Source organism: Fistularia commersonii, chromosome 33, assembly GCF_037954325.1.
Source record: "Fistularia commersonii isolate RoL2024-O1a breed Wild chromosome 33, RoL_Fcom_v1.0, whole genome shotgun sequence".
NCBI classification, from domain to species: domain Eukaryota; kingdom Metazoa; phylum Chordata; class Actinopteri; order Syngnathiformes; family Fistulariidae; genus Fistularia; species Fistularia commersonii.
In genome coordinates this window covers 7,023,233-7,048,252 of record NC_141316.1, presented here as the reverse complement: position 1 = coordinate 7,048,252, position 25,020 = coordinate 7,023,233, and the positions used below count along the sequence as shown (strand labels likewise).

General features: G+C 45.6%; 1 protein-coding gene across 1 annotated transcript; it reads left to right on the top strand.

The window, feature by feature from the left end:
* The first annotated feature begins 477 nt into the window (after positions 1-477).
* Positions 478-22,976, top strand: LOC147214832 (heparan sulfate glucosamine 3-O-sulfotransferase 3A1-like). The gene is made up of 2 exons (XM_086140341.1): positions 478-1,042; positions 21,128-22,976. The coding sequence occupies exons 1-2, from the start codon at positions 618-620 to the stop codon at positions 21,744-21,746; spliced, it is 1,044 nt and encodes a 347-aa protein (XP_085996467.1). The 5' UTR covers positions 478-617; the 3' UTR covers positions 21,747-22,976.
* Positions 22,977-25,020: the final 2,044 nt, after the last annotated feature.

The following is a 25,020-nucleotide window of genomic DNA, read 5'->3' as shown; positions in this document are numbered from 1 at the left end:
TGCAATAAAGCGTAATATCCCCTTCCTTCCACTGCATTCAAGACAATTAAACTAACGACTATATTTCTCTGAAATTGCTTTCAAAATCACGCGATATGAGAGTTTTTTCTCCCCCACTCATCCACCCTCACCCCCTTGTCAACTTGAACAGCCTATCAATTATTTTTTTTCCTTTTTTTTTTTTTTTTTTTTTTTTTGGCGTGGCCTGGTCGGACGGTGTGGGCGTGGATTGGGCGTGGATTGGCGGCGAAGGTGAAGGGTCTCCTCCTCCTTGTCTCCCTGTCCCTGCCGGGGAGCGTCCACTGCAGGGGGTGGAGGAGGAGGAGGAGGAGGAGGAGGTGGAGGAGGAGGAGGTGGAGGTGTGTGTGTTTTGTTTTGTTTTTTGCATTTCTGGAAAAACACGCGACTTCGTCCCGGACGCGCAGGGCGGACGGATGGCGCGCCGCTCCTCGACGCGCCGAGTTTGGCGCCACTTGCAGCGATCGCCTCTCCCTCTCATCTCTTTTTAATCTTTATTTTATCACCCTATACGCTTTTTTTTTTTTTTTTTACCCCCCACCCTTTTCTAGTCAGAGGTATGCGGTCATCTGGCGTGGCACGTTTCCCGACCGCGACTCATGGGATGTAGTAAATGGAGAGCCGCGGTCAACTTTGGACACCTGAAGGCGCAGTCCAAGCTGTCCGTCTTCCTGACCATGCTCATCCTCTTCGTCTACCTGTTTTACTGCCTCAACGGATTCTGTGACTCCCTCCCACGGCCCGTGTTCGACCAGCGGAATCGTTTCCCCACGAACAAATTGGCGTCCGACGATGGACGCAGCGCGCCGCCGCTCCCGCCGGACGGCGACGCGCCGACCGGCAACATCTCCATCGCCAACACGTTTGGCAGCAAGAAATTCCCCCAGGCCATCATTATCGGGGTGAAGAAAGGGGGGACACGGGCTCTGCTGGAGTTCCTGCGCGTCCACCCGGACGTGAGAGCCGTGGGAGCCGAGCCGCACTTCTTCGATCGCTTCTACGACAAGGGGTTGGAGTGGTACAGGTGAGGACGCGTCTGCGTGGGGGGGTCGTGGGGTGACAACACAGGTGCTCACACACACACTTTGCAAACGGGGAATAGTTGCGTGGGGGCAAACTTCTGCGTGCAACTTTACACTCCATAGTTTTTGTTGATTGTGCACATTGTTTTCAGTTGGTTAATCCTGTGTCATCGTGGGGAAGTGTGAAGCGTGTTCTCCATGTTCCCATGTTTGTCAAGTGCATGTGGAGAAATTAGCTGGAATAAAACTCTTGCAGAACTCAAAGAATATCCACTTTTTTTTTTAAATAATTTATAAAAATAAAAACAGTTTCTGAGATATGTCACTTTAGAATCATGCACATAAAAAATAATAATAATTGAGAAAAAAACCCTCAAACATACACTTTTCTGTATTACTTTTAGGCAAGGACTGTTTAAATATAGAGGCTTGAAAAAAAAGACAATTTAGGTGGCTAAATGCATTTAGAGGTGCTTGATAATAAATGACAGGATGTAACAAGAAGGGAAGGTTTTTGCACCGGCGTGCAGGCGTGATCAATCCCTCGGCCGCCTCTTCATTATCCCCCCACCTTCGACACGGATAAGACACTCTGCCAATAAATTGCTGTTTATTGAGCCGACACGTCGCTTTCCCAAAGTGTCCCTGTGGGTCCCCCGGGAGCCCTCGAGGAGGGGACGGCGTTCCTCGGGGCCCCTGGATGCTTTCACGGCGAGGCGAAGACGGGTGCAGAGAAGAGCCCGGGATCGAGGGGGAAAATACAGGGTGAAGGGGGGAAGATAGCAGGGAGGATCAATACCATCATTTGTGTGTCAGGCTCTAGTGGAACAGACAGGAGACATCAAAGTGTGTGTGTGTGTTTGTGTGTGTTGGTTTGTTTTCACATAATTCCAGATCGGGAGGGTGGCTGGTTTTTTTCATGCTTGCAGCAACAGCTGCTCCTTTTATACATTTGTGATGAGGATGTTTGCCGGGATGCAGGAGGGAGTGCATGCTTTATGGATGATATTATGTGAGCGAGGGAGAAAAAGAGGATTCACTTCATTTCAAAAATGGGTTTAAAAAAAGTAAGGGAGGAAAGGAGGAGGAGGGGGAACCCCTGCTTGTAATTAGCTATTCAAGAAGTTCAATTCTGTCCCATAAAACTCTTCCTCCCTAAAAAATTCCTTTTCAATTCATATTCCTCTGCGGGCATCTATTATTAAGCGTTGCTTCGCGGAACCGCATCAGACGCAGACGGGTGTTAAAATAGTTAGCGATTAGCTCGAACCCGAGGCCTGATTTGCACCGACGTCTTCTGAGAGACGGGAGACGCGCACGGATTCCCTCTGCGAACCCGCGGCGCCGCTTCTTCCACATGAAGAAAAGCTCTGTTTGCATCTGAAACCGATCCAAGTCACACTGCCATTATCCTAATGGTTATCCGCGGATAAACCTAATAACCTCAGCCCCCTTGTAGAAATGAAAAAGAAAGAAAAAAAAAGGGGGGGGGGTCTTTGTAAACGGGGCTTGGAAAGAGACGATGCCGTGAGATCCAGCTCTGTGAAAAAAAAAGAGCTATAAATCACTTTATTAGCACGAAACAAAACACTAGAATCTGCAGGCAGAGGTCGTGCTTCGCCGTGGTGACGACCCTCCGTCGACGTGCCCCCACCTGACCCCCCCACCCCACACACACACACACGCGCACGGAAATTTGTAACTCGGAAAAAATCAGGACAGCAACGGCCGCGGCGGTTTTGGGCCGTTGGTAGATGACTGTTAACCTGCCACGGTGTTTGGTTTATTACACGGCACCATCTGGGAGCAATAGCGCTGTGCAGAAATGCCTCCGAAAAAAAGGGCGGCAGGTGATTGGATGAGCCGTCTGTCAATCAATGTAAGCGGAAAGGGGGGAGGGGGGGCTATTATTAACAGCTTTTGCTAATTGACGTCTGATTTTGATTGGTCGAGACAAAAATCCGGCCAATCCTGCCGCCCCTCCGGGTTAAATGTTAATCGTCCTCGTTGCGAGAGCTAACAGGCTAACGTGCGCGCTAACCCGCGCCGATTGGCTGGATCCCGACCGCTTTCATCCTCTCCTACGCTCAGATGATCCGTGCATTTGTTGCTTTTTGCTCTCGTGGAAGCCGGGCCTTTGCCGAAAGGCGACGAAGTAGAGCTGAACGGAAAAAAAAATACCCGATTGTTTCTCAAATAGATTTCTGCTGACAGAAAGCCGCCTTCTCACTCGCCCCCCCCCCTCCTTCGGTCTCTTTTGAAGCCGTAATGAAATGTGTGTTTTTGCGCGTCCTAATCCGCAGACGGCTCGCGTCAACGCCGCGTGAATTGGACCGGTGTAATGACAGGTCAGGCATTAACGTGGACAGCTCAGGGACGGGGAGCCGGGGGGGTTTAGGCACTTAAACAAGGCAACAGGCCTTATTAAGCATTAGTCAACACCGCCAACCCCCTCCTCACTTTGTACAACCGCGCTGACGAGTGTCAGTATTCCACATCACAAACGCCAGCCTGGGTGTGTGTGGGTGTGTGGGTGTGTGGGTGTGTTTTCATCGGCTTACAGGCAATGTATATCACTGGTGCTTTTCCTGTCCTTCCTTTTTTTTTCCCCTCCCCTCTCCTTTCCTTTCCTTTCCTTTCCTTTCCTTTCCTTTCCTTTCCTTTCCTTTCCTTTCCTTTCCTTTCCTTTCCTTTGCTTTTCCTTTCCTCTCCTTTCCTTTCCTTTCCTTTCCTTTCCTTTCATTTCCTTTCCTGTCCTTTCATTTCCTTTCCTCTCCTTTCCTTTCCTTTCCTTTCCTTTCCTTTCCTTTCCTTTCCTTTCCTTTCCTTTCCTTTCCTTTCCTTTCCTTTCCTTTCCTTTCCTTTCCTCTCCTCTCCTTTCCTTTCCTTTCCTTTCCTTTCCTTTCCTTTCCTTTCCTTTCCTTTCATTTCCTTCTCTTTCTCCTTTTCTCTTTCACTCTAGAAAATTGATTTTCCTACTGAATCCCTTCCTTCTCTCTCCCTACTCTCCCCTCCTATCTTCTTATTTCCTCTCTCCTTTCTTTTTTTCGCCTCCTTCCTTCCCCGTGTAGTGAAAATATCCCATCTCAGCACGTCTTCCTCCCGCCCCGTCCCTTTTTCAAATCCTGGTATCCAAGACTTCCAGATATCATATGCCGTTACAAAATATCGCTTAGTTTAATCACAAGTTCCCAGTGATTCACGTATCAATTTGAAACAGAGCTTCTGCGGGCGAAGCCAACAAAATCATCTGTAACTGGGCTGGAAAGTATCACTTAAAAAATGTTCTCCCTTGATTTCAAAGTGCTGTCTGCGTCTTTGAGCCTCGGAGAGAGCCTTGGCCCTCGTCCTCCACTGGTAACCAAGTAAAACACGTGGACATCCTTAAAGGAAGCATTTGGCAAATTGTTTTAGAAAAAAAAAAAAAAAAAAAAAAAAAGGAAGAAATGCTTCTATGTGGAAAAACCTTGGCTTTGCCATGGATTGGAAACGAGCCCGCGGTTTCGCGGCGAAGAACGAGGGTTTAGACAGCCGGGGTCCGCGAGTGAGCATCAGCCTATACATCCAGAGCGCGGATTATCCCCCGCCCTTTCGCACCGCAGCTCCACCTGAAGCCCGTATAAAAACCCTCCGCTGTCACTATAAACTACATCCTGCAGATATGTCCGTCATTTTCCGATATCGATCGGGTAAAATAGGTCCTCCCCATTGATCCGGCCGTCTATGCCTTTATCACCCTGTTGCAGCAGAAATGAATTAACTTGTGAATATTCAATCTTGTTGACAAGGAGCTGTTACTCCGTTCCTGGTGCTGACATTTATACCCCGCCGTCGGAGCGTTGCCGGGGTGGATTTATCGGCTTGTTCAGGTCACTCAAACTGCGAAATGTAAAGCCACTGGACACGTCTTTTTTCTTGTTAGTGCGCCGTCTGATTTTATTTATTTTTTTTCTTCTCGTGTCTCTAAATCTCTCCCTATCGACTAATTCTCCCTTTTTTTTTTTCTCAGACTCTGCTCCTCTTAGGAAACATGTTGCATAATTCAGCTGAGAGCTGGATGCACTACTTAGACAGGAATGTCCAGGTTTTATTTCCTGTCAGACTTTTCTACCAATCACGGGAGACCGAAGGATGAATTCCTCGCCGCGCACATTCTTGCGAGCTGCAGATTGTTTTTCAGCGGGTTGCAGAGAGGAAGGAGAAATAGAAATGTATATATGGTCCTCTGAAAAAGAAAGAAAGGAAGGAAGACAAACGTTGCAGCCACCGCTCAACATGCGCGTCCGAAAAAAACCTCACGCGTTCTTATTATGTCAAAATAGCTTCGATATGTAAATGAACCGTGAAAAGAATAATCAAACATGACATGATAAATCGGTGTAAGATAGATATGGATTTTTGCAGTGGATGGCGACGGGCAGGGCGGATGATTCAACTCAGTCATCGATATTTTGACAGCTCGTCATTGCTCGACCTTTCCCTCCCCGGGACGCGGCGTCTGATCCAGTCGGTAATAATGGAGCGAGATGAGAAACGCGAGAGGATGGCCGGAGGGAGGCCTCGCCGCACTTCAGTCACAATTACGGAGAAAGTTTGTGTCATAACGCAGCCCCTAGTCATCGCCCGGGCCCATTCGTTTCAATCACCCGGGTTTTAATCCCGCGCTGTCAAACAGAATTTCTCTTTTGTACAGATACAAGACGGGAGACTTGCTTCCCCCCCCCCCCCCCCCCCCCCCTCCCGCCCCGCCGTCATTATCTGTTGGACCAGCCGCAACTCTTTGCTTCCCCCAGACAGAATGTGTGCAACATAAGGATCCATCTGTGTGACTCATTTGAGGAGCAGAAAATGATGCAACGGTCATAAGAGACCATCTTTAAGAGCTGCGTGTTCAGTGCAGGAGAAAACAGTTAGTATTAATCCGTGCGATTCATTTCGCCTCGCGGCGAGAAGGTTCCCCGGGTCGGATTCCGACGTGGGGGGGAAGCTTTCTGCGTGGAGCCTCCCGTGTTCTCACAGCGTCCTCAAAAAACCTGGAGGAGGATCAGTGGAGACCCTAAATTGCCCGGGCGGTTTGAAGGACAGGGAATTTTTACACGCCTCCATGTGATGTCTGAAAGAGGGGGTGAATGGTTCTATGTTTCTGGATAAAGTGCGATTCAGATCAGTTTTTCCCAACCTTTTCTGAGCCACGGCACATAAGTGCATTAGGAAAATCACAAGGAACACCACCAAATACATATTGTTTCACATGTGAAAATGATTTACCTCCACTAAAAATGCTGAATATATATTTATTTGTATATCTACTGAGTATACTTAACACAATAAATGTTTGTGGATCTTGCATAACTGCATGAACCCTTATGGCACACTACAACAGAGTATGTTTTTTGGTAAATACCTTATTCTGATGACTTGAATGGAGTCAGCAGCGTAGTTGAAGTTCGCTGTTAGAAAAACGACTGCTGTCCTGCTGAGATTTTAGCTCCTTCACCTTTCTCCTTCTCGGCTCGCTTTTCGGAGGGAAGACGTCGTTGTAGTTTTTATGAACGGTCTGTAAATGCTGCTCCACATTTCCCTTTTTTGGTTTATAGCAATGGCAGACCGTCAGATGAGGCAAACGCACTTTGAAAATGACATAGACGTATCGGGCACACCTGTTTTTCGACGTATTGGGCAAACCTGTTGTAGGGAGTCACGAATGTTGGGGTTTATGTTGATGCTAGTTTTCTGTGTGATTTTGGGGTTGCTGGAAATTTTGTGGGTTGTTTTGGGTTGCAAGGAATTCCGGCTTTTTTTTACCTGGCATTGGCGGGAACAGAGGTATTGCAGGTTTATGTGGCGCGGCTGTGACCCAACAACTGCTATTGATTATTAAACACACTTTTTACCAGCAACCGGGTGTTTTTCCTGACAAAAACTCTACGATAAATTAAAAACGTTTTGAATGAAATAGAACGAAACGCCAGTCTCAATTTACTTACTAGGTGTGAAATCCGGTCCTGTTTGGTTAATTGTTCCGCCTGTCACTGCATGCCCATAGATAGACGTACTAAGATATATTATTTGCATTGAATAAATCATTTTTGGACCCATCAGGTTAAAGTGGGCATTTTTCCACGGCACACTACTGTGTCATGGCACGGTGGTTGGGAAACACTGATCCAGATCGGCGTTTTTGTACCGGGGACCAGTTTTATGGATGAAAATGTTTCCGTGGACCGGTTATAGCCGCGGTGGGTTCAAGTAATAAAAACTTTTGCCAGTTCAAAGTATTTAATCTGAATACAACCATTACACTTTATATTAGGCAACTACAATATCAAGTGCGGCAGTAGGGCGAAGGTGGAAACAGTAGTTTTTCAAATTGAGAATGAAAAATATATCATTTGTACCAAGAAAGTGGGGGAACCCCTCTGATTTAGAGCGTGAATCTTTGTACGTCTCTATGAGGTGTGAATCTGTGAATCACAGAGTGAATGGTCATGGTGAATTGTTGTTTGCCGTTTTACAATGAGTGAATGAGCGAGTGAATTTTTGCATATCTCTATATAATGTTGGGAATGAGAGGAAGAATGGTTGTGTGTCTCAATACAAGGTTTGAATGAGAGGGTGATTTTTTTTTATGTCGCTATATTACTTCTGAATGAAGGAATGAATAGTTCTACAGCATGTCTCTGTATGATGTGAATGAGAGGGTGAATTTTTGTTTGTCTCTATATCAGGTGTGAATGATTTTATGTCACTATATTACTTGTGAATGAAGGAATGAATTCACATTACATTTAAATTACAAGCATTTTGCAGATGCTTTCATTCAAAGCGACTTACAAAAAGTGCAATTCAGTCACCGAAGATCCAAAGTACCAGTAGTCGGAAGTCAGAACCATATACATACATACATTCATTTCTTTGTTTTGTTTTTTGTTTTTTTTTGTATGTTTTGGTTTTCGGAGGGAGGTTGGGGGCTGAGTGCGATTAGTGTTTCTATGTCCCTTTACAAGGTGTGAATGAGAGGGTGAATGATTGTTACATGTGAAAGAAGGAGTGAATGGCTCTATGTCTTTATATAAAGTGTGATTTAGAGGGTGAATCTTTTTATGTCTGTGAGTTGTGAAGGAAAGAGTGAATTTTTGGTTGTCTCTACACGATGTGGGAATGAATCTATGTCTCCATATAAGGTGTGAATGAGAGGGTGATTTTTTGTCTCTCGCTGTGATCGACTGGCGGGGGGAACCTCGCCTCTCGCCCCAAATCAGCCGGGATAGATTTCTGCATCCCCACGACCCCCGCAATACAGATAATGAATGAATGAATGTTCCTCTGAATGGCTGAACCCCTCAAATAAGCACAGATGCGACTAAAACGGTAGCTCGAACTATTTCGTATACGGCCAATACAAATATCGGGTTAAAAGGCTCGTGAAAGTGAAAGCTGCATCTAGAAACCACCCGGCTTTTTAAACAGCGGGACATCTGCCGCAGCTTCAGGGAGGACAGATAGACGTCGGCCCGCCTCAACTTCCACTCTGCATATTTCACAGTCGAATCACATCGAGTCCTTGAACGTGCACGTGTCATCGGATGAACATGGGGGGAAATATGACAGGAAGACTGCAGTCAAATATATAAAAAGAAAGTCTTCTGTTCGTTTTAATTAAACTCTTTCCGCTGTGGAAAACCCGCCCCTCGTGCTGACGGCGCACCAGCGCAGGGCTCTCGGGGAAACCGCTTCTTCGGCGAGGAGGACTCTGCAGGTGGTGAGGGAGACCGAGGCGGTTTTTGCTGAAACCGGCCCGAAAGTTTTTAACGCTTTCACATCCAACGGCGGGAGAATTAACGCAACTTTGGGAGTCTTTTTTTTTTCAGTTTTATTTAACAAACCCCTGCTCTGTTCACGTAATGCAGTCGCTAAAAGAGCACAAAGTAGAAATCGTAATGTACTTGCCGTCCCTTTCCTGTAAGTGTATTACTTTTACAGATATGGTGTTGAGTCGGTTAACATTTTCCAGCTCTTCACATTTAAGTATTATGTTTTTTTTTTTTTTAAGTTAAGGTTGCATTTGCAGGGCATGAGTAGATTATGCACAGAGTTAAATTGGCTAAGGTGCAACTTTAATACGCAGCACAATAATGCAACCATTTATGTTTAAGTAATGGATTTTTTTTTTTCAGAAAAAGTACCTCTTCATACAGGATCATGTAGAATGTGTGTGAAAGGGAATATAATTTGAGAAAAAAACTAAAAAAGACCCCGCCATTCCCGTTGAAGGAGTCAAAAGACAATCCTGGATCCGTCCGGGGATCCAGCTCTGCCTCCGAGTCTAATGGGATCCACCCCGGCCCCTGCGCTCCACCCCTCCGCCAAAAATGTCATGGAAACGGACTGCTTGTTGCGTAATTCAGCTGACAGACAAACAGACGGCACCAAAAACATCTGCTTGGCAGGGAAAACAACACTCCGGGGCGAGGCCGTAATGTCTGTACTTCAACCCATTGAATTTTACCACATCACTCCACAACGCGACTAATTTTACCTACAATAATCATCCCGGGACGGCTCGTACCATTTGGGACGAAGATACGTCCGACAAATTTGAAGTACGAAGGGGTGGGTGGATTAAAAAAAAAAAAAAAAAAAAAAAAAAGACGAAGCTGCTTCAGAATTTTGTCAGTCGGTTTGATTCCGCGCTGATTCTGACAGTGACCTGTCACCACTTTGCATCTCTGCTTAACGTCTGACCAGGTGTTGCAGAGCCCGTGCGTAAAGAAAAATAACCTCTCTTTATTGTGAGGTATTGCTGCCGTCAGCTCCGTTGACATCTTTACTTAAACCTGGCGTCTACCTTTGTTTCGGGGGACGGGTGGGGGGACGGGTGGGCGCGGGGTTTGGATTATTTATTGCTGAAACTGGCAGGGAGCTCGCGCTGTATTTGAGGACAAGGGGAGGAAACCTGGAAAACCCGCACGCCGGTTCCTGCTTCATGTCCGTCCAAGATTCCCATCCCTGGAGTTGGATGAGAGCGGGTCGGCTCCGAGGGGCCTCCATCCGTGGCACGAGATGCAAAGCGGCGAACGGGCTGTAAAAGCCGGGCCTCTGCCAGCGCTCATTTCCGTTCTGTCAGGCACAACGAGCTGAGAAACCACAAGGAGTGGCCGGCGGAAAATGCACGGAAGTGGGTTTTCGCGACGGGACGCTGCAGCGTTCTGATTGGTCGGAATCTGGGGAGTTGCCAGACGGCTCAAAGTTTGTGTTTGTGTGTTTGTGTTTGTGTGTGTGTGTCCCGCGTTAATTGTTTTTTACTCTTAGTCTTTAGCTTTATGTGTTCACGTGGAGGGAAATCCAAACTCAAGTTTCCAAGCAGGGTATGCAAAATTTAATTTCATCTTTTCACATATTATGTAATGTTTTTTAAAAATTAAAGAACACACTCTGTCATCTGATGAATGCATTGAAATGAAACCTCAAATTTCACTCTATATACTCTAACATATAGAGCAAATCTTTTTTTCATTTTATTTTATGTATGTTTTCGCTTCTTTTTTGAAAGTTTTTGAAGGTCCAGTGGTGCAATCGGTCAGCGCGCGGTACTTATGAGACAGTATTCGGCCGAGTAATGCCGAGGTTGAGAGTCCGAGCCTCACCTGGAGCAATAAAAAACTTATTTTACTTAATCGTTTGTGTGGCTATACCTACAATTATCTCTAAAATGCATTTTAAAAATAATCCTGATGCAGCCTTTCTATGTTTTAAAACAGAACAAAAGGAACAAAAGCAGCCAACAAACTTTAGTATTCAGCATAAAAACGTTACTTTGCAGGCCTTTTTTTGTTTTCATTTGCGTTTGTATTACCCACATTTTCTGAAACTGAATCATTTCAGTTGTTGTTTTAAATCAAATGAACAAAGAATTTTGAAGGCATCCCGGCTAAATGAGATGGTGTCGACAAAGAACAGAACGTCACAACGGAAAAGTAGAAATAGATTAACCGTACGACAATTTTATATAATTAACTGTTATAACTAAGCCATCAAAGTAATGGTCAATGTGGTTTTAATCATTTCAAATATTTTCCGTATTTTTAACATCTTTTTTTTAGCATTTTACCCCATTTTTGTGGTTTGCAAGAAAGGCATTGATTTCTTGTGATAGCTTAATCAAGTGTGCATCAACTTCAGATTCAAAGTGTTTATTATCATATGTACAGCGTAGAAATGTGTTCCCCGGTGCAATGAAATTCTTGCTTTGCTGTCGACGGTGGATTTGGATTTGGATTTACAATAAATAGGTAATTTAAACATTGTTTTTGTTTTTTGTTTTTTATTGTCATTCCAAATGCACTGCCAACAGCAAAGTAAGAATTTCATTTGAAATTCACTCTTTGAATCTTGAATCAAAAGAAATCAATCCCTTTCTTGGAAACGGCAAAAATTGGGTAAAATGCTAAAAAATTATGTTTAAAAAAAAAAAAACACCAGAAACTATTTGAAATGATTAAAACCTCACTGATTCCTTAATAACTTTTATAATAGGAATGCTATCAAATGTCACTGCTTTTTTTCTGAACTAATTTGAAAAATGATGAGCTCTTCCCATAATTATTAACAATTCCTAAATTATAATTTGTTCAATAATAAGATGAATGTATGGGAAAGCTGTGTATCGATTAGAATGATGGGTTAGGAAAGAGATTCGGATTTTTATTTGTGCTTATTTTAAGCCATTTATGAGTTAGAACTGTTTTAATACCCCGTTGGCAAGGACAGCCCGGAATCACCGGGGTCAGGATGCAAAAGGCGCCGTAATCTGTGCGTCCCCTCCACCCCGTCCATCCGTCCGTCCTCTATCTGTCCATCCTCCTCCCATCCTGCGTTCGAGAGATCAGATGAAGGCAGGGTGGGACCCCGGGGCCCCCGGCAGCTCAGAGATAAAGCCACACAAGTAGGCCACTGAGGGCCCGGCAGGAACACAACTGCAGATTTTCCCATTTGATAAATCAGGAGAGTGGGCGCAATCAACAGCATATGCACCCACACACACACACACACACACACACACACACACACACACACATGCAACACATTTACATTAGCTATGTCCATGAGCGTTGGCTCATATGGACGCATAGTGCAGACAGTCTACATAAAACACACACACACAGTTAGAAAAGTTGGAATAATTTAGAAAATATGGCCTTTGTGATTTACACACTTCATTACCGTACTGTGAGTACTCCGACTTCTGATTGGTCCGTTTCGCCAACATGCTATCCGTGACAAGGAAGTAAGATGGTCATCGTTGTTGTTAAGTGGATGTTACACTTGGACCGAACAAACTGAGAATAATCAGGACATCCAGTTTTTTGCGTACCATAATGTGTTCTGAGTCGCATTATAAAACATACGGTATATAAAGCGAAACATAACAGTTTAGTCGAACTTTATTCATCCCATTCATCACGCTTTGTTCCCTCGGAAACTCTGTTTGGTCTTTACTTGGCGCAGTTCATCTGCTTGCCTCCTCCACTTCCGTACCATTGATTCATTCATGTTGAATTCTTTCGCAGCTGCTCTATTCTCATGATCTACTGCGTGACTGGTAGCCTTGAGTTTGAATTCCGCTTTGTAAGCATGTTTCTCAACAGGGCGCCATTTTTGGGGGTCCTCATACACACAAATGTACAGTAATATTATGTCAAAGCAGTATGTGACGGTATTCCAAAAAGTGGCGGAGGTAAGCGCACTACATACTGTTCTCTGATCGGTTTATCGTTTTGTATTCCAGCACTACATATTAGTCATCTAACGCTCTCTCGAGCCGTTTTCGACCAAGGACCAACTTTAATACAAAGTCCCAAAGTCAGGTGGGAACGGTCTGATAATCAGTCAAGCGGAGTGGCTTCGTCGCTTACCAAAGTCGCACTAAAACATTTTGACAGATATCTGAGCGCAGTGTACCACATAAAATTGGATTTTAAAACACTCAAGATGATTTTTGAGAAATTTTAGGGATTTTAAGCGCGCCTCATTGCGCAAAAAATACGGTCATAAATGCCATAGGACGACGGGTTATTTTTCAAAGTTTTGTACCTTATCTTACATTGAAAGAGTTTTGACTTTGTGTTTTCCTGCACGGGGTCTGAAGTCCGGTCATACCCTTCGATCTTTCACCCCAGTTTCACAGGAATCGGCTCTCACAGGCTTTTTACTGCGGTTGAAATCCGTCCAAAACGCTCCGACATTGTTCTGCACGTCTTGTCATCGCTTCCACACCCGTTTTCATTTAACGGCACTCGAAAAACTCGAAGTAAACCAAATAAAAAATTTTACCACCATAACATCATCACTGGCTTGTCTTCTGCGCTCTACTGTTTACTAGCCCACTTCTGCTGAATCTGCTTCCGGTGAGTTTGAGACTCCGAGCATTACTCAGAGAGAAAAAAGATAGAAAGCAAGCCCGTCCACTGGCAAACTGTTGGCAGAGGCAACAAAGTCCTTCGCCTTTTTATAGCAGGTTTTATAGACTGCTTTTGGCGGAAAATGGGTTTAAGACCAAAGCTCTCGCTGCCACCAAATATGTAACTATCGGCTTTTGAAATCCTCGTGGCAGAGATCGGACCCAAGTTTCGAGTAAGTCACGATATTCAGTGTTTGAAAGCGAGGCCTTGATTTCCTCTGCGTTTTTCTCCACGTGCATTGCAAATGGCTCCCCAGACCTTGAAAAGATTTGTGAGAAACGATCATCTCACACCTGCTCGCATCAAAAGACTAGTTTTTAAACTTTTTTAAAACTGAGATTTTACAACGACTGCGACTCTTTCCAGGGTCATTACAAGACTATAACCAGCAATTTTTTTCCCATCATGCGATATTTTGAGCGGGTATTTGCAGAGCCTCTGCTATTGGTTATTGATTGCATTACGTCACCATAAAGACAGAAGACTTGCAATAATATCAGACATGTTTGACTTTTCCGTAAGCCCAAGACAGCTGAGATTACCACCTGACACCTAACAAAAAGTACAATTTCCTTCTGACTTTCAGTTTTAAGGCTGCAACCAAGAAAACTGTCAGGTGTAAACCCAGCATAAGTGGACACATCGATAAGATAACGAATAAATAAATCAATGGCGTTTCGACCGGACAGCGCGTCACATGCCTCGACACAAAAAGGCTCAAATCTGACTGAGTTCATGAGTCAGTTGTGTGAATATGGACCTAAAGTGAGCACGTGTTGAAGGGGGTTCGTGTAATTAAACCCAACGCTGTCAGACTCTCGCTCCAGCTGCACACAGTATGCGGCCGCCATAAGCAAGAAAAAAAATTGCTCAAAACCGCATACTTCATGTTGACATCCTTGGCGAAATAGGGACTCCGTGCGTGCCGTTCGTCAGCTTATGTTTTTACACGCGGCCGCGGAAAGGCGGCGCTTTGAACAAGAAAGTGTCTTGCATGCGGAGATAATCGGACTTTTCTCGCACGACTCTCGGAAAAGTCCTCCGAGATGATGTTTTCTTTTGGGAAAAATCAAAATGCAGTATCCGCCGCCAGGGTCTCGTGTGCTATAGCTGAAGGTAAATAAAAAAAAAAAAAAAAAGAGATGAACGTCACGCAACGCATGCATTGACACAAACGCGCACACAGATCAAGGGGGAAGGTCTCTCAGTGTCATCGGGGCCCTTGCGGTTTTTCGCTGAGGATTCTTTGACTGACCACTTCTTGCTCGCTCACCGCTCGCAGGCCCTGTGAAGTCTCCATCAACGGTTACGCCTCTATTTTTCCCCTCAGTTAGACACATTCTTCAGCTCTTTCCTACCGACCTACCCCAGTGATGCAAAAACCTCCTCGGTAAAAATATTTTTCACCACCCCGGAGCATCAGCCAGACAGCAACCTTCCGAGTGTTTATGCCACACACACACACACCCAGGAGATGCAGGAACATGAGGTGTAAGCATGTGCAGTTATTGCGTAAATAGGTGCTGATGGATTAATGTTTTTAGTTTTTTTTTTTTTTTTCCCCATCGCGTGAAACTGCATTCAGATGCTTTAGGTTTCATTTTGGCAGGTGATTTCTGTGAAGCCGAATATTAAAAAAAAAAAAAAAAAAAAGAGGATTGACAAGAAAGAGGTTTGTGATCCAAATAATATGGTAGTCCAACTCCAATAAACATGTAGGGAAGCACCGCACCCTCTTATTGAGTTGCTTACAGTCTCGGCTGACTTCTAATCAGCCCACAGGAGCTTCTCAGCCCTGTATTTGCCATCAGTAATGACAAACCTCTCCCTCCACACAGCAGCGAGCTGCACTCAGCTTTTACACGTCTCCGAACACACACACGCACACACACGCATGCCGAAACCCCGTATCTGTCCTCTTACGTCCATCTGAAGTGGTTAGGGATGTCGACGTGTTTTGAAATTCCTCCGCGCACGTCATGTATATTCATAACAATCCCGCGTTGAAGGATACGGCGGAGGCCAAGGCGAGACTTTGAAGTTGCAAGAGAAAAACGGGGAGTTAGTGAGAGAAGAGGAGGAAGAAGAAAAAAAAAAACAGGGGAGGAAAGTTAGAGGAAGAGAAAGGGGGAGGCGGCGGGGGGGGGGGAGCATGAAATCTGCACATAATGACATGTTGCATTACATGATCCCTGATGATCTCTGGTGGTCTTGCCTTCTGAATCACAACCATCTGCCTCTGACCTTCGGGGTGGAGGAGTCCATTTCCACACAGTACAAGGTGGAGGGGATTAAGAGGGTCTGGGGTTTTGGCGAAGGGCCCAGCGGAGACAGCGGAGATCACGGCTTCAAACCTAAGGACCAGAAAGAAACTCTCTACCCCCCCTCCCACCCCCCCATCCCTCCAAATGGCTCGCACATTCACACACATGCACTTTGTGCGAGTATGCGCTTCATTGCTCCCAGATGTGGCTTCATCCTGTGGAAAGGCATGTTCAGGTGGTAATCGTGTGTGTGTGTGTGTGTCGTATGGAGTGTATGCGCCGCGCCGACGGAGCTGAGAACGGTTGGTGTGTGCGCACTTCATAATGGAAAAGCTGATAATATCCTTTGTGCTTACGATGCCTGCGGGTGCCCTTTTATTATAAATATTCACAGATCAATAAAAACAGATGGCGTCATGTAACTCCATCTATTGATTGATAGCACGGCCCCAATGAAAGCTGATGTAGGGATGATTAAAATACCAAGAAACTACTAAATATAGCATGGCTATATGTCGGGTTACCATTTAGTCGTATCCAGATTTTTTTTTTTCAAATTATTATATTTTTGTATCCTGGCTTATAACTCATAGCATTCCGGTGCACGGTTTCCTTCACGTCCTGCACGTTCATGCATACGAAAATATTCCCGGTCGGACTCGGAAGTGTCTGCCAAAGGCTGGAAGTCGTGTTCGCAATGAAACGACCTCTGATTTGATCCATCTGGTTTGATAACGCTCTCAGATCTTGAAGAAGCAGCGAAACCGTTTGACTTTTTACCCCCCGCGTTCCACAGCAGAAGCTTTCCAAACACGCGTGCACAAATGTGCCACACAAGGCAAATCTATCACATGATGTCATAGCTTCATATAAACCTCGGGCTTAAGCACTAAGACTAGCTTTCTCTTAAAATGGCTTAATGTTGAGCCTGCTGTTTGCCGTGTCATTGGGAGGCTTGTTTCCAAGGTGAAAAGTAACGTTTGTTGTCATGACGATCGGTTACGGTGTAATGTTTCCAAGCAAATGTCCTCTTTCACAAAGCGTGTGTTAAAAGTAATTGAAAGTCGCGATCTGCAGTTTGATTAGTGACATAAAATGATTTTTATATATATTTTTTAATATATTATCTTTATTTCTATATATTGCGTTCTATTGTTTTTAATTGAACATCGCCTTTGCTTGTTTGTACCTACTGTCATTTCCAGACTACAAGGCGCAACTTTTTTCCCAAGCTTTTAACACTGCGGCTTAAACGATGCTGCGGCTGATATATGGATTTTTTGGGGGGGCTAACAAGCTTCACGCCGGCAAAACATTTAGCTTCGTCACATCGGACCAATGAAATTACCGTGAAATTCTGAGGCTGTTCAATTGCGATCAGCTGGAGCAGCACAAAGCGAGGATAGAAAATGGATGGATGGATGGATGGACTTTTCCTTGTGTTATTTATTATTAATCTTTTTTATCAGCTGTTGTAGCCGTCGATCAGAAAAAAATAATTTTCAGTATATATTTGTGGATGTTATCGGTTTGTATTTAATTAAAAGTAAAAAAAAAATGTTTCTGGGTAAATACCTCATATTACAAGGTGGACACCTACGGCTTATAGAGAAATGCGGTCTATATATGTACACATATATTTATTTGGTTATTTTTAGGCCGGTGCAGCTTATATTCAGGTACGCTCAGTAGTCCAGAAACTATGGTATATCCCTTATTTGAATATCTTTTCTATGATTAAAATTTGCACACGTGGATCAATAAATTCCATTTCATCTGATCTTATCTTAAAATAACCCAGTCGTTTGGTTGAATGGTCGTTTTCTTGCACGTGATTGGCTGGTGACCGGTCCAGGATGAACCCCGGCTCCCGTCCGATGAAGATCTGCGATAGGTTTCTGCGACCCCATGACCCTGAGCGCAGAATAAGTGATCTAGATCAGCGTCATCAACCAGTTTTTGTACGAGGGAATGCTTTTATGCATGAAAATGTTTCCGTGGACCAGTTTCGTCAGTTCACAGTATTTTATCTGAATACGACGGCTCCACTTTATATTAGGCAATAACAATAATTTTGCACTATAATAAAACACAATAAATGAAAGTAAAGTTTTGAGAGTTTCATGGCTTCATTCGCTACCCGTTCACCACAAATAAAGCATAGCAGAGTTTGTGTATCACCAACTTCTTGAATCTTGATCATTTCTTTTAAATGCAGCTTTCCGCGATATCGTCGGTAATTCGTCTCCTCCTGCAAAAGCTCTCCAGCGCACTTTTGTTTCGGATTTCTTTTTTTGTGGTAACTGATTTATGAAATGGCAATAAGCCGTAAACGGTCGTTTTTCAAAATAACATCCGAAAATAATGAATTTGTATAAAGAAAGACTTTATTTGCGGACCGGCACCAGTCCATGGACCAGGGGTTCGCGACCCCTGATCTAGATAACGAATGAATGAATCCCATGTTCGCCTTTTACCACAATAACGCCGAACCAACCCACACACACGCACTTACACGAGAGTGTGTTTGGACACATTTGTACACACGGATAAACACATCTCAGCCACACTCCAGATGGGACTTCCAGATGGGGACTGGAAGGTGTGATGAAGATAAACGTCAACGTCGCTCTCTTTTGTCGGGGGTGAGTCTCGCGTCCCCCCCCCCCTCTCTCCACCCCGTGTTAATTTTGTTCCTTCCTCTCCGGCTTCTGTTTTCCATCTCCCGCTCGCCTCTTCAATCGCCGAGGAGTTCGGCCGTCCTCCGATTGCCAACGGATGTTCCCCAACGTAAACATGACGTCAGCTGAAGCCCGCTCTGCCTCGCACGAAACACTGGCCGGATGAAATCGCACGTTGGCTAAATGTTATAGACACACGCTCCCTTCGGTGCAGAGGTATTATCTCTGCAGCCACTGCTTCTGTGCTAATAATCAGGCGAAGAGAATTCAAAGAAACAAACGTTTCCCATCCCGCTGATGTACATTTTTAATGCTTCCCGTATGTTTTCCGCGGCCGTTTGTTCTCAGACAAGGTGAACGCCGCCCGCAACACCATGCAAATCGCACAAAGTGAGCTCGGGAGAGACGATATCCGCAGGCTGCAATTTGTACCTAAAAAACACAGAGTTCGGCTTTCCTCGGAGCCGAATGAGAAATTGAACTTCCTTTTGCGGAATCCACATTCATGAAAAAGTATATTGCCGTGCACGTCATGTGGTGACCAGAGAGGAGCCCGCGACCGGCACACTCAGAGAACTTGGCTCGGGAGTAAAAGGTTGTAGCCTTCATCTTTGGCTCCGATGCGCTCCGATGTAATCCGTCCAAAAATTCCACACAAGCCAAACAGTATTGTTTTTCTAAACTTTTCTATATTTTGTTTTGCCCTAGCCTTGTAACGCAATTCAGGGATTTCTTATGAATACCATAAGTTTTGCATTCGCCGTCGCTCTCGTAGTTTCATGCCAGTGACGGAGACTCAGAGCTGTGTGTGTGTGTGTGTGTGTGTGTGTGTTGGATCACAGAGGGGGGAACGAGTCAGCTCCACCACCGCACACCAAAAGCTCAGAGCTCCATAAGCCCTTCGCTTACAGACCAACCACGAAGGCTCAGAACCAACCATCAAAACAAGCCTGCTGAGGCGGGGGGGAAGGGAGGAGGCGGGTGGGGGACCATGGAAATTAGCCGGGAGATCTCCCTGAGTTGCAACACTGACATTCCTCGCCGCTTAGATTCCTACAACACAAACCGAATTTGCGTTTTAAATCTTTCCCCCTCTCCCCTCTCAGGGAGAGCCGTTGTCTTGTTCTCACAGGAGGAGTTTTGGCGAAGCTCACCAGATTCCGCTCTGGCATTTCGGAGCGGCGTTTAAGTGAAATATATGAAACGTTTCCTCCTTTTTTTTTTTTTTTTTTTTTTTTTTTAAAATTCAATCTGCTCCGCCACATTAGAAGTCTGTGTCAGAAACAGGTTTTCGGCCGCCTTAAGTACAATTTCCAAGTCTTAGAAGTTTCGCCGGGAGTCAGAGTGCGCTCGGGAGGTCTCGGCCACTGATGAAAACAGTTACAATCCAGAAAAAGGCTTTTCTTATTTTTTAATTTCAAACCTACAGTGGCGCGGTGCCGTCTCTCTGCGAAAACGGCCCTGTTTCGAGGCCTTTCTGGTCATAGGTCTGGATATGTGGCCCTGTGACCAGTGGCCAAATGACAGCAGGGATAGTCTCCAGCACCCCCTATGACCCTGAGTGTATAAGAGGTTGCCAAATGAATGAATGAATGAATGAATTTTAAACTAAATGAAATACGGGTTCCTCCAAAAATTACCCAAATAGGCTTCTCTTCTATATGACTCAACCCATTTCAAGCCCACTTGTTGCTCTGTTTTTCTTTTTTTTTTTTTAACAAGTATTTGGACCTTTGGGAAGTACAATTCCTGCCCCCTCGGCAAGTGTTAGATGAGAAGATCTGATACCACGGAGATGAAGTTTAAATCATGCTTAGCAAGAACCGCAAAGCTAGATAATTAACATGTCGTCCGTAATAATCCGAGAAACGTGACAATGACGACTTGCGGTTTCCCGCCGGGGTAACTGTTGCTTGGCAGTGAGCGTCCGGGCGCTGTGACTCTGTGAAGTCCAGCTTGTTGTCTGACAACATCTCACCGACCAAAAAGAATCCTGGCCGCGGCTGCGTTCAAGAGCATTTTTGGCTTCGGGGAGACCCAAACTAGTAGTTCTGCACTTTCTGTGAAACTTTCTGTGAAAATCAGCTCCGGACTAAATCACCATGACGGATACTAAGCCTGGGAACGGCATCCATCTTGACTTTTTGCCGAGGAAACGCCTCACCGAGGCTGTCAAAGTTTGACGAGGGTGGGCTTTCACCTACTGAGGCGATAATCGGAGAATAGGAGTTCGGAGGAAGGGAAAAGCCAGGCTACCAGCGGTGTGACACTAATGTGCCTATTACTGCAGTCCTCACTTGAGGTGAAGAACAGGAGGAGAGCCTGTTATGAGCCTGTTAAAGAGGAGGCTGCGGATGGGAGGAAATTACTTTTCTGAAGCTAATATAACCTTGTGGTTTCCCCGAGGGTAGCCGCTCGTCGTCAGCGCTGACACGGTCACCCTATCAGTGCCAGCAGCTAATGTCATGTTTATCTCCATCTAATCACAGATTTAGACCACTAATTACAAAGCGCACCAATCAAAAAGCCAACACGGCACCGTGGTAGGAATGCCCCGAGAACCGATCCGCTCGGGTCATTCTCGAGCATACGTGTTTCGCTCCCGGTATGTTGCCATTGTTTCAGATGTGATTCACAGAGGTGTTCCTCTCTCTGTCTTTTTCTTTTCCTCCTTTGTCCAGAAACCTGATGCCTCGTACGCTGGAGGGTCAGATCACGATGGAAAAGACCCCCAGCTACTTCATCACAAAGGAAGCTCCCCGTCGCGTCTTCTCCATGAGTCGCCAGACCAAGCTGATCGTGGTGGTGCGGGACCCCGTGACCCGAGCTGTTTCTGATTACACTCAGACTGTGTCTAAATCTCCGGGGCTCCCGTCTTTCCAGAACTTGGCCTTTCGCAACGCCTCCACGGGCCTCATTGACACTTCTTGGAGCGCGGTGCGCATCGGCATTTATGCCAAGCACCTCGAGAACTGGCTGCGATTCTTCCCGCTGTCGCGCTTCCTATTCGTCAGCGGCGAGCGCCTGGTGACGGACCCGGCGGGCGAGATGGGCCGGGTCCAGGACTTCCTGGGACTCAAACGGGTGGTGACGGACAAGCACTTCTACTTCAACCAGACCAAAGGCTTCCCCTGCTTGAAGAAGCCAGAAGGGAGCAGCAGGCCGCGCTGTCTGGGGAAGTCGAAGGGCAGGCCCCATCCCCAGATCCCCTCGGAGGTCCTGCTCAGGCTCAGAGACTTCTACAGACCCTTTAATCTGAAGTTCTACCAAATGACCGGCCACAATTTTGGCTGGGACTAAACGGCTTCCCACCAAAGCAGCTCTTCAAAGTTGTCCGGGAGCATTCTTGTTTCGGCCAGCAACAAAGACCAGACAGGGAGTTTCTTCTGTGTGTTACCAAAGCTTTTACTGTGCAAAATATACAGGATCTGCAACACATTCTCTGCCTCCCTCCCCTCCGGGCTAACGTTGTTTTTGTGAAAGCTTCCTTTAAAATTCTCATACTTGGCATCCTAAACGCCAGAAGTATGCTAACCCTCCGCTGTCCAAATCACTTAACCAGCAAGACCGCCGCGTTGAAAAAAAAAAAGAATCGACACGAGGGTAATTTCAAGAGAGGATCCCGACCGAACGGCGTGACGGTAACGAGCCCTGGCGGTCGGCGGAAAAAAGCCACAACAGACCGAGTGACATTCTGGATCGCCGAGAGGTGCGAGTGAGATCTGCCGCGAAGAAAACGAGGGCGGTGTGGAGGAGAAAAAAAATAAAAGGGAATCGTGCACATTGGAACAATCGAAATAAACGTCAACGTGTGTGGTCGGTATTGTTCTGTCCGGGGCGACGTAAATGATCTGAAAAGTTTATACGGCAGATTCGGCTCCCCCTTTGTTCGGGTCCTTTTCGACGCAAACTCATTTTCAGGGCTCTCATTCTACATCGTGATGACGCAAGCGGCTGCAGTAGCAGGACCGCGCGGTAACGGCGCGATAGGTACGAAATGAAAACGGACACGGCGGACGGTTCGGTGAGAATCGGACGCTATTTCTGTCGGCGGTAAAGCGCTATTTTAAAAAAACCGCATCCGCGTCTGTGACCGATCAAAGCTCGCCCCCTCGCAGACAGTACCGACACGCAACCGTTTGTTTCCAAAGTCCTTATTTATAAGCTGACCATCTATTATTGAGATGTTTTCTCTGAGACTTTTGTATTTCTGGGCAAAATTCTCACTAAATTTTCTATTCTAAACTACACTCAGTGCTTGTTGCTTTTCATCACATTATATTACATTACATTGCATTTGGCAGATGCTTTTATCCAAAGCGACTTACAATAGAGGACATAGGGACTGTAAATACACTTGCAAATACACGATGCACAGGAAATATACAGAACAGTAAGCTTGGGTTAGTGAGTTTTTTTTTTTTTTTGACAAAGACATACACAAGCATACACACACACACACACACCGCATAGCCTAACTTGCTGCCTAGCCTGATCTGGGGCATCAGCGCAGTAAAAAGTCCTGAAAGAGAACAGTTTTTACCTGTTTCTTGAAGGTTGAGATAGATGATGCTAGTCTTGTTGCTTCTGGAAGTTTGTTCCACCACTGAGGTAGTAGAACTGAGAATAGTTTTGCCTGAGATCGCATAGAGCGAGCAAAAGGTACTGCTAGCAGGTTTCCATTTTCTTCATTGTCTCACATTCACAATGCCGGAGAGTTAAATGCGACGCCTCACGTGAGAATGTTCGCATTTATAGTATGTAAAGAGCGCTGTAAATGCTTTCCTCTATAAAGGAGTCAAGACGGCGACGAAATCGCCCTTGTTCCCGATCCAAAATCGCGCCCTGAGGTGGGAGACGTCCACGATAAATCTCTCGCCCCCTTGGAGCTCTGCCTGCCAAAGGCAAACGTGTAAAGATGTCCATCACGGTCGTTATGAGAACGGCAGAGAAGCATCTGTTTCCGTTAAACTTTTATCTATAACATGTCATCCTCGGAGCAGGTTATAGTAAAAACCTCGGTGATGCGAAGCTCGGCGTCAACGCTGGAAACTACTTTGCGTTTTATATATAGGGTAATTTGTATCTTAACAATCCATAATGTTTACCTCTCCGTCCTTGCTATCGATGTTGAAATTGGTTCAGGGTAGTTACACGGGAATTCTAAACGGTATTATTAAGTCTGTTCAACACACAATGCCTCATCTCATGTGGGCAAGTTTCCATTTTCTTCAAATGTCAGTCAATCCCATCTGCTCAAGCCCATTTTGAGTATTCAGCAAGGGGAAGGAACCGGTAGTGGGAGGAGGTGATGGTTGAGTGGATATAGGTTCGGGTGGGTGGAGGGGGGTCATATGGCCGCTGGCTTTCTGGGTTAAATTTGAAGTTAACATTGGTCGGCGGCTTTCTGATGTGTAAGCAATCAATTTACCAGGATGATTGGGGACCTTTAGGGGATGGCAATCTTTGACCTCTGCACTCCCCCTTGACCTGTGAGCCTGGACACCATAAACTGCTGACCGCCATCGCCAGACTGGTTAATGGAGTCGCCCTGCATGAGCTATGAGCATGGGGTAAATGTTCTTGCACACACACACACACACACACACACACACACACGCACAGGTATACAACAACTCCCCCTTGATCGATTAATATTGCATTCCCAACCTCTGGGACCTCCACTGAAGGGAGATGGCCTGGATCAATAACTGCCTGTTTAGTTTATAGGCAGGGGAGATATGTGCTTATGTGTACCATGTCCTGCTGCCACTTTGATTTAGCTCTGGGGTCGGGCCAAGGCTCACCGTCATACATTTGTAAAATATTATTTAACACTTGATATATCATCCATACATCTGTGATCGATTCCGGGACTGAATCCGAAAACACGACGGGGGATATACGGACGGCGGACAAATATACGAGTTCCGTCTTTTGCGGAGATTACGCTGGGGTTACCATATTTTCACGACTATAAGGCGCACATAAAAGTCACACTGTGAAAGAAGAAGGGGACCAGCACGGTAGCAATACGCACAACGGGAAACGAAAAGTCTTCTTGGAGACCACGGTTTCACTAGTAGCAAAGCTGCGCCGGGTGAGTTACGCCAGAATTTGCGAATGGATTTTGTAGATGCTCGGGCTAATGTGTCTGCTGGCCCTTTTGTTGGAGCTTTCGCAAAAGCCGGCATCATTTCCGAGGAGCCGCGCGGCCCGGAAAGTGACTCCGACGGTGAAGAAAGTGAACCTGGCATGTTGGATGGAGATTTAGCGCAGCTGTTCAAATCAGAAACAGAGGATGAGGACTTCGATGGGTTTGATTGATGATGAATACCGGTAAAAAAATGTGAATACCAAACTCAGTTTAGCTCCCGCTCTGTTTTTAAATACGCACATTTGTATGCTTGTGTGTGTGCTGTTTTTGTTGTTGTAAGGCGGGCGTAGTAGAGGACACCATGAGAACATTAAAGGGGGATGTGTGGGCATGGATTGTATATAAAACCTGCGCCTTATAATCAGGTGCGCCTTATGTGTGTGTTAAATACAATAATGGCACACATAACTGAGACTG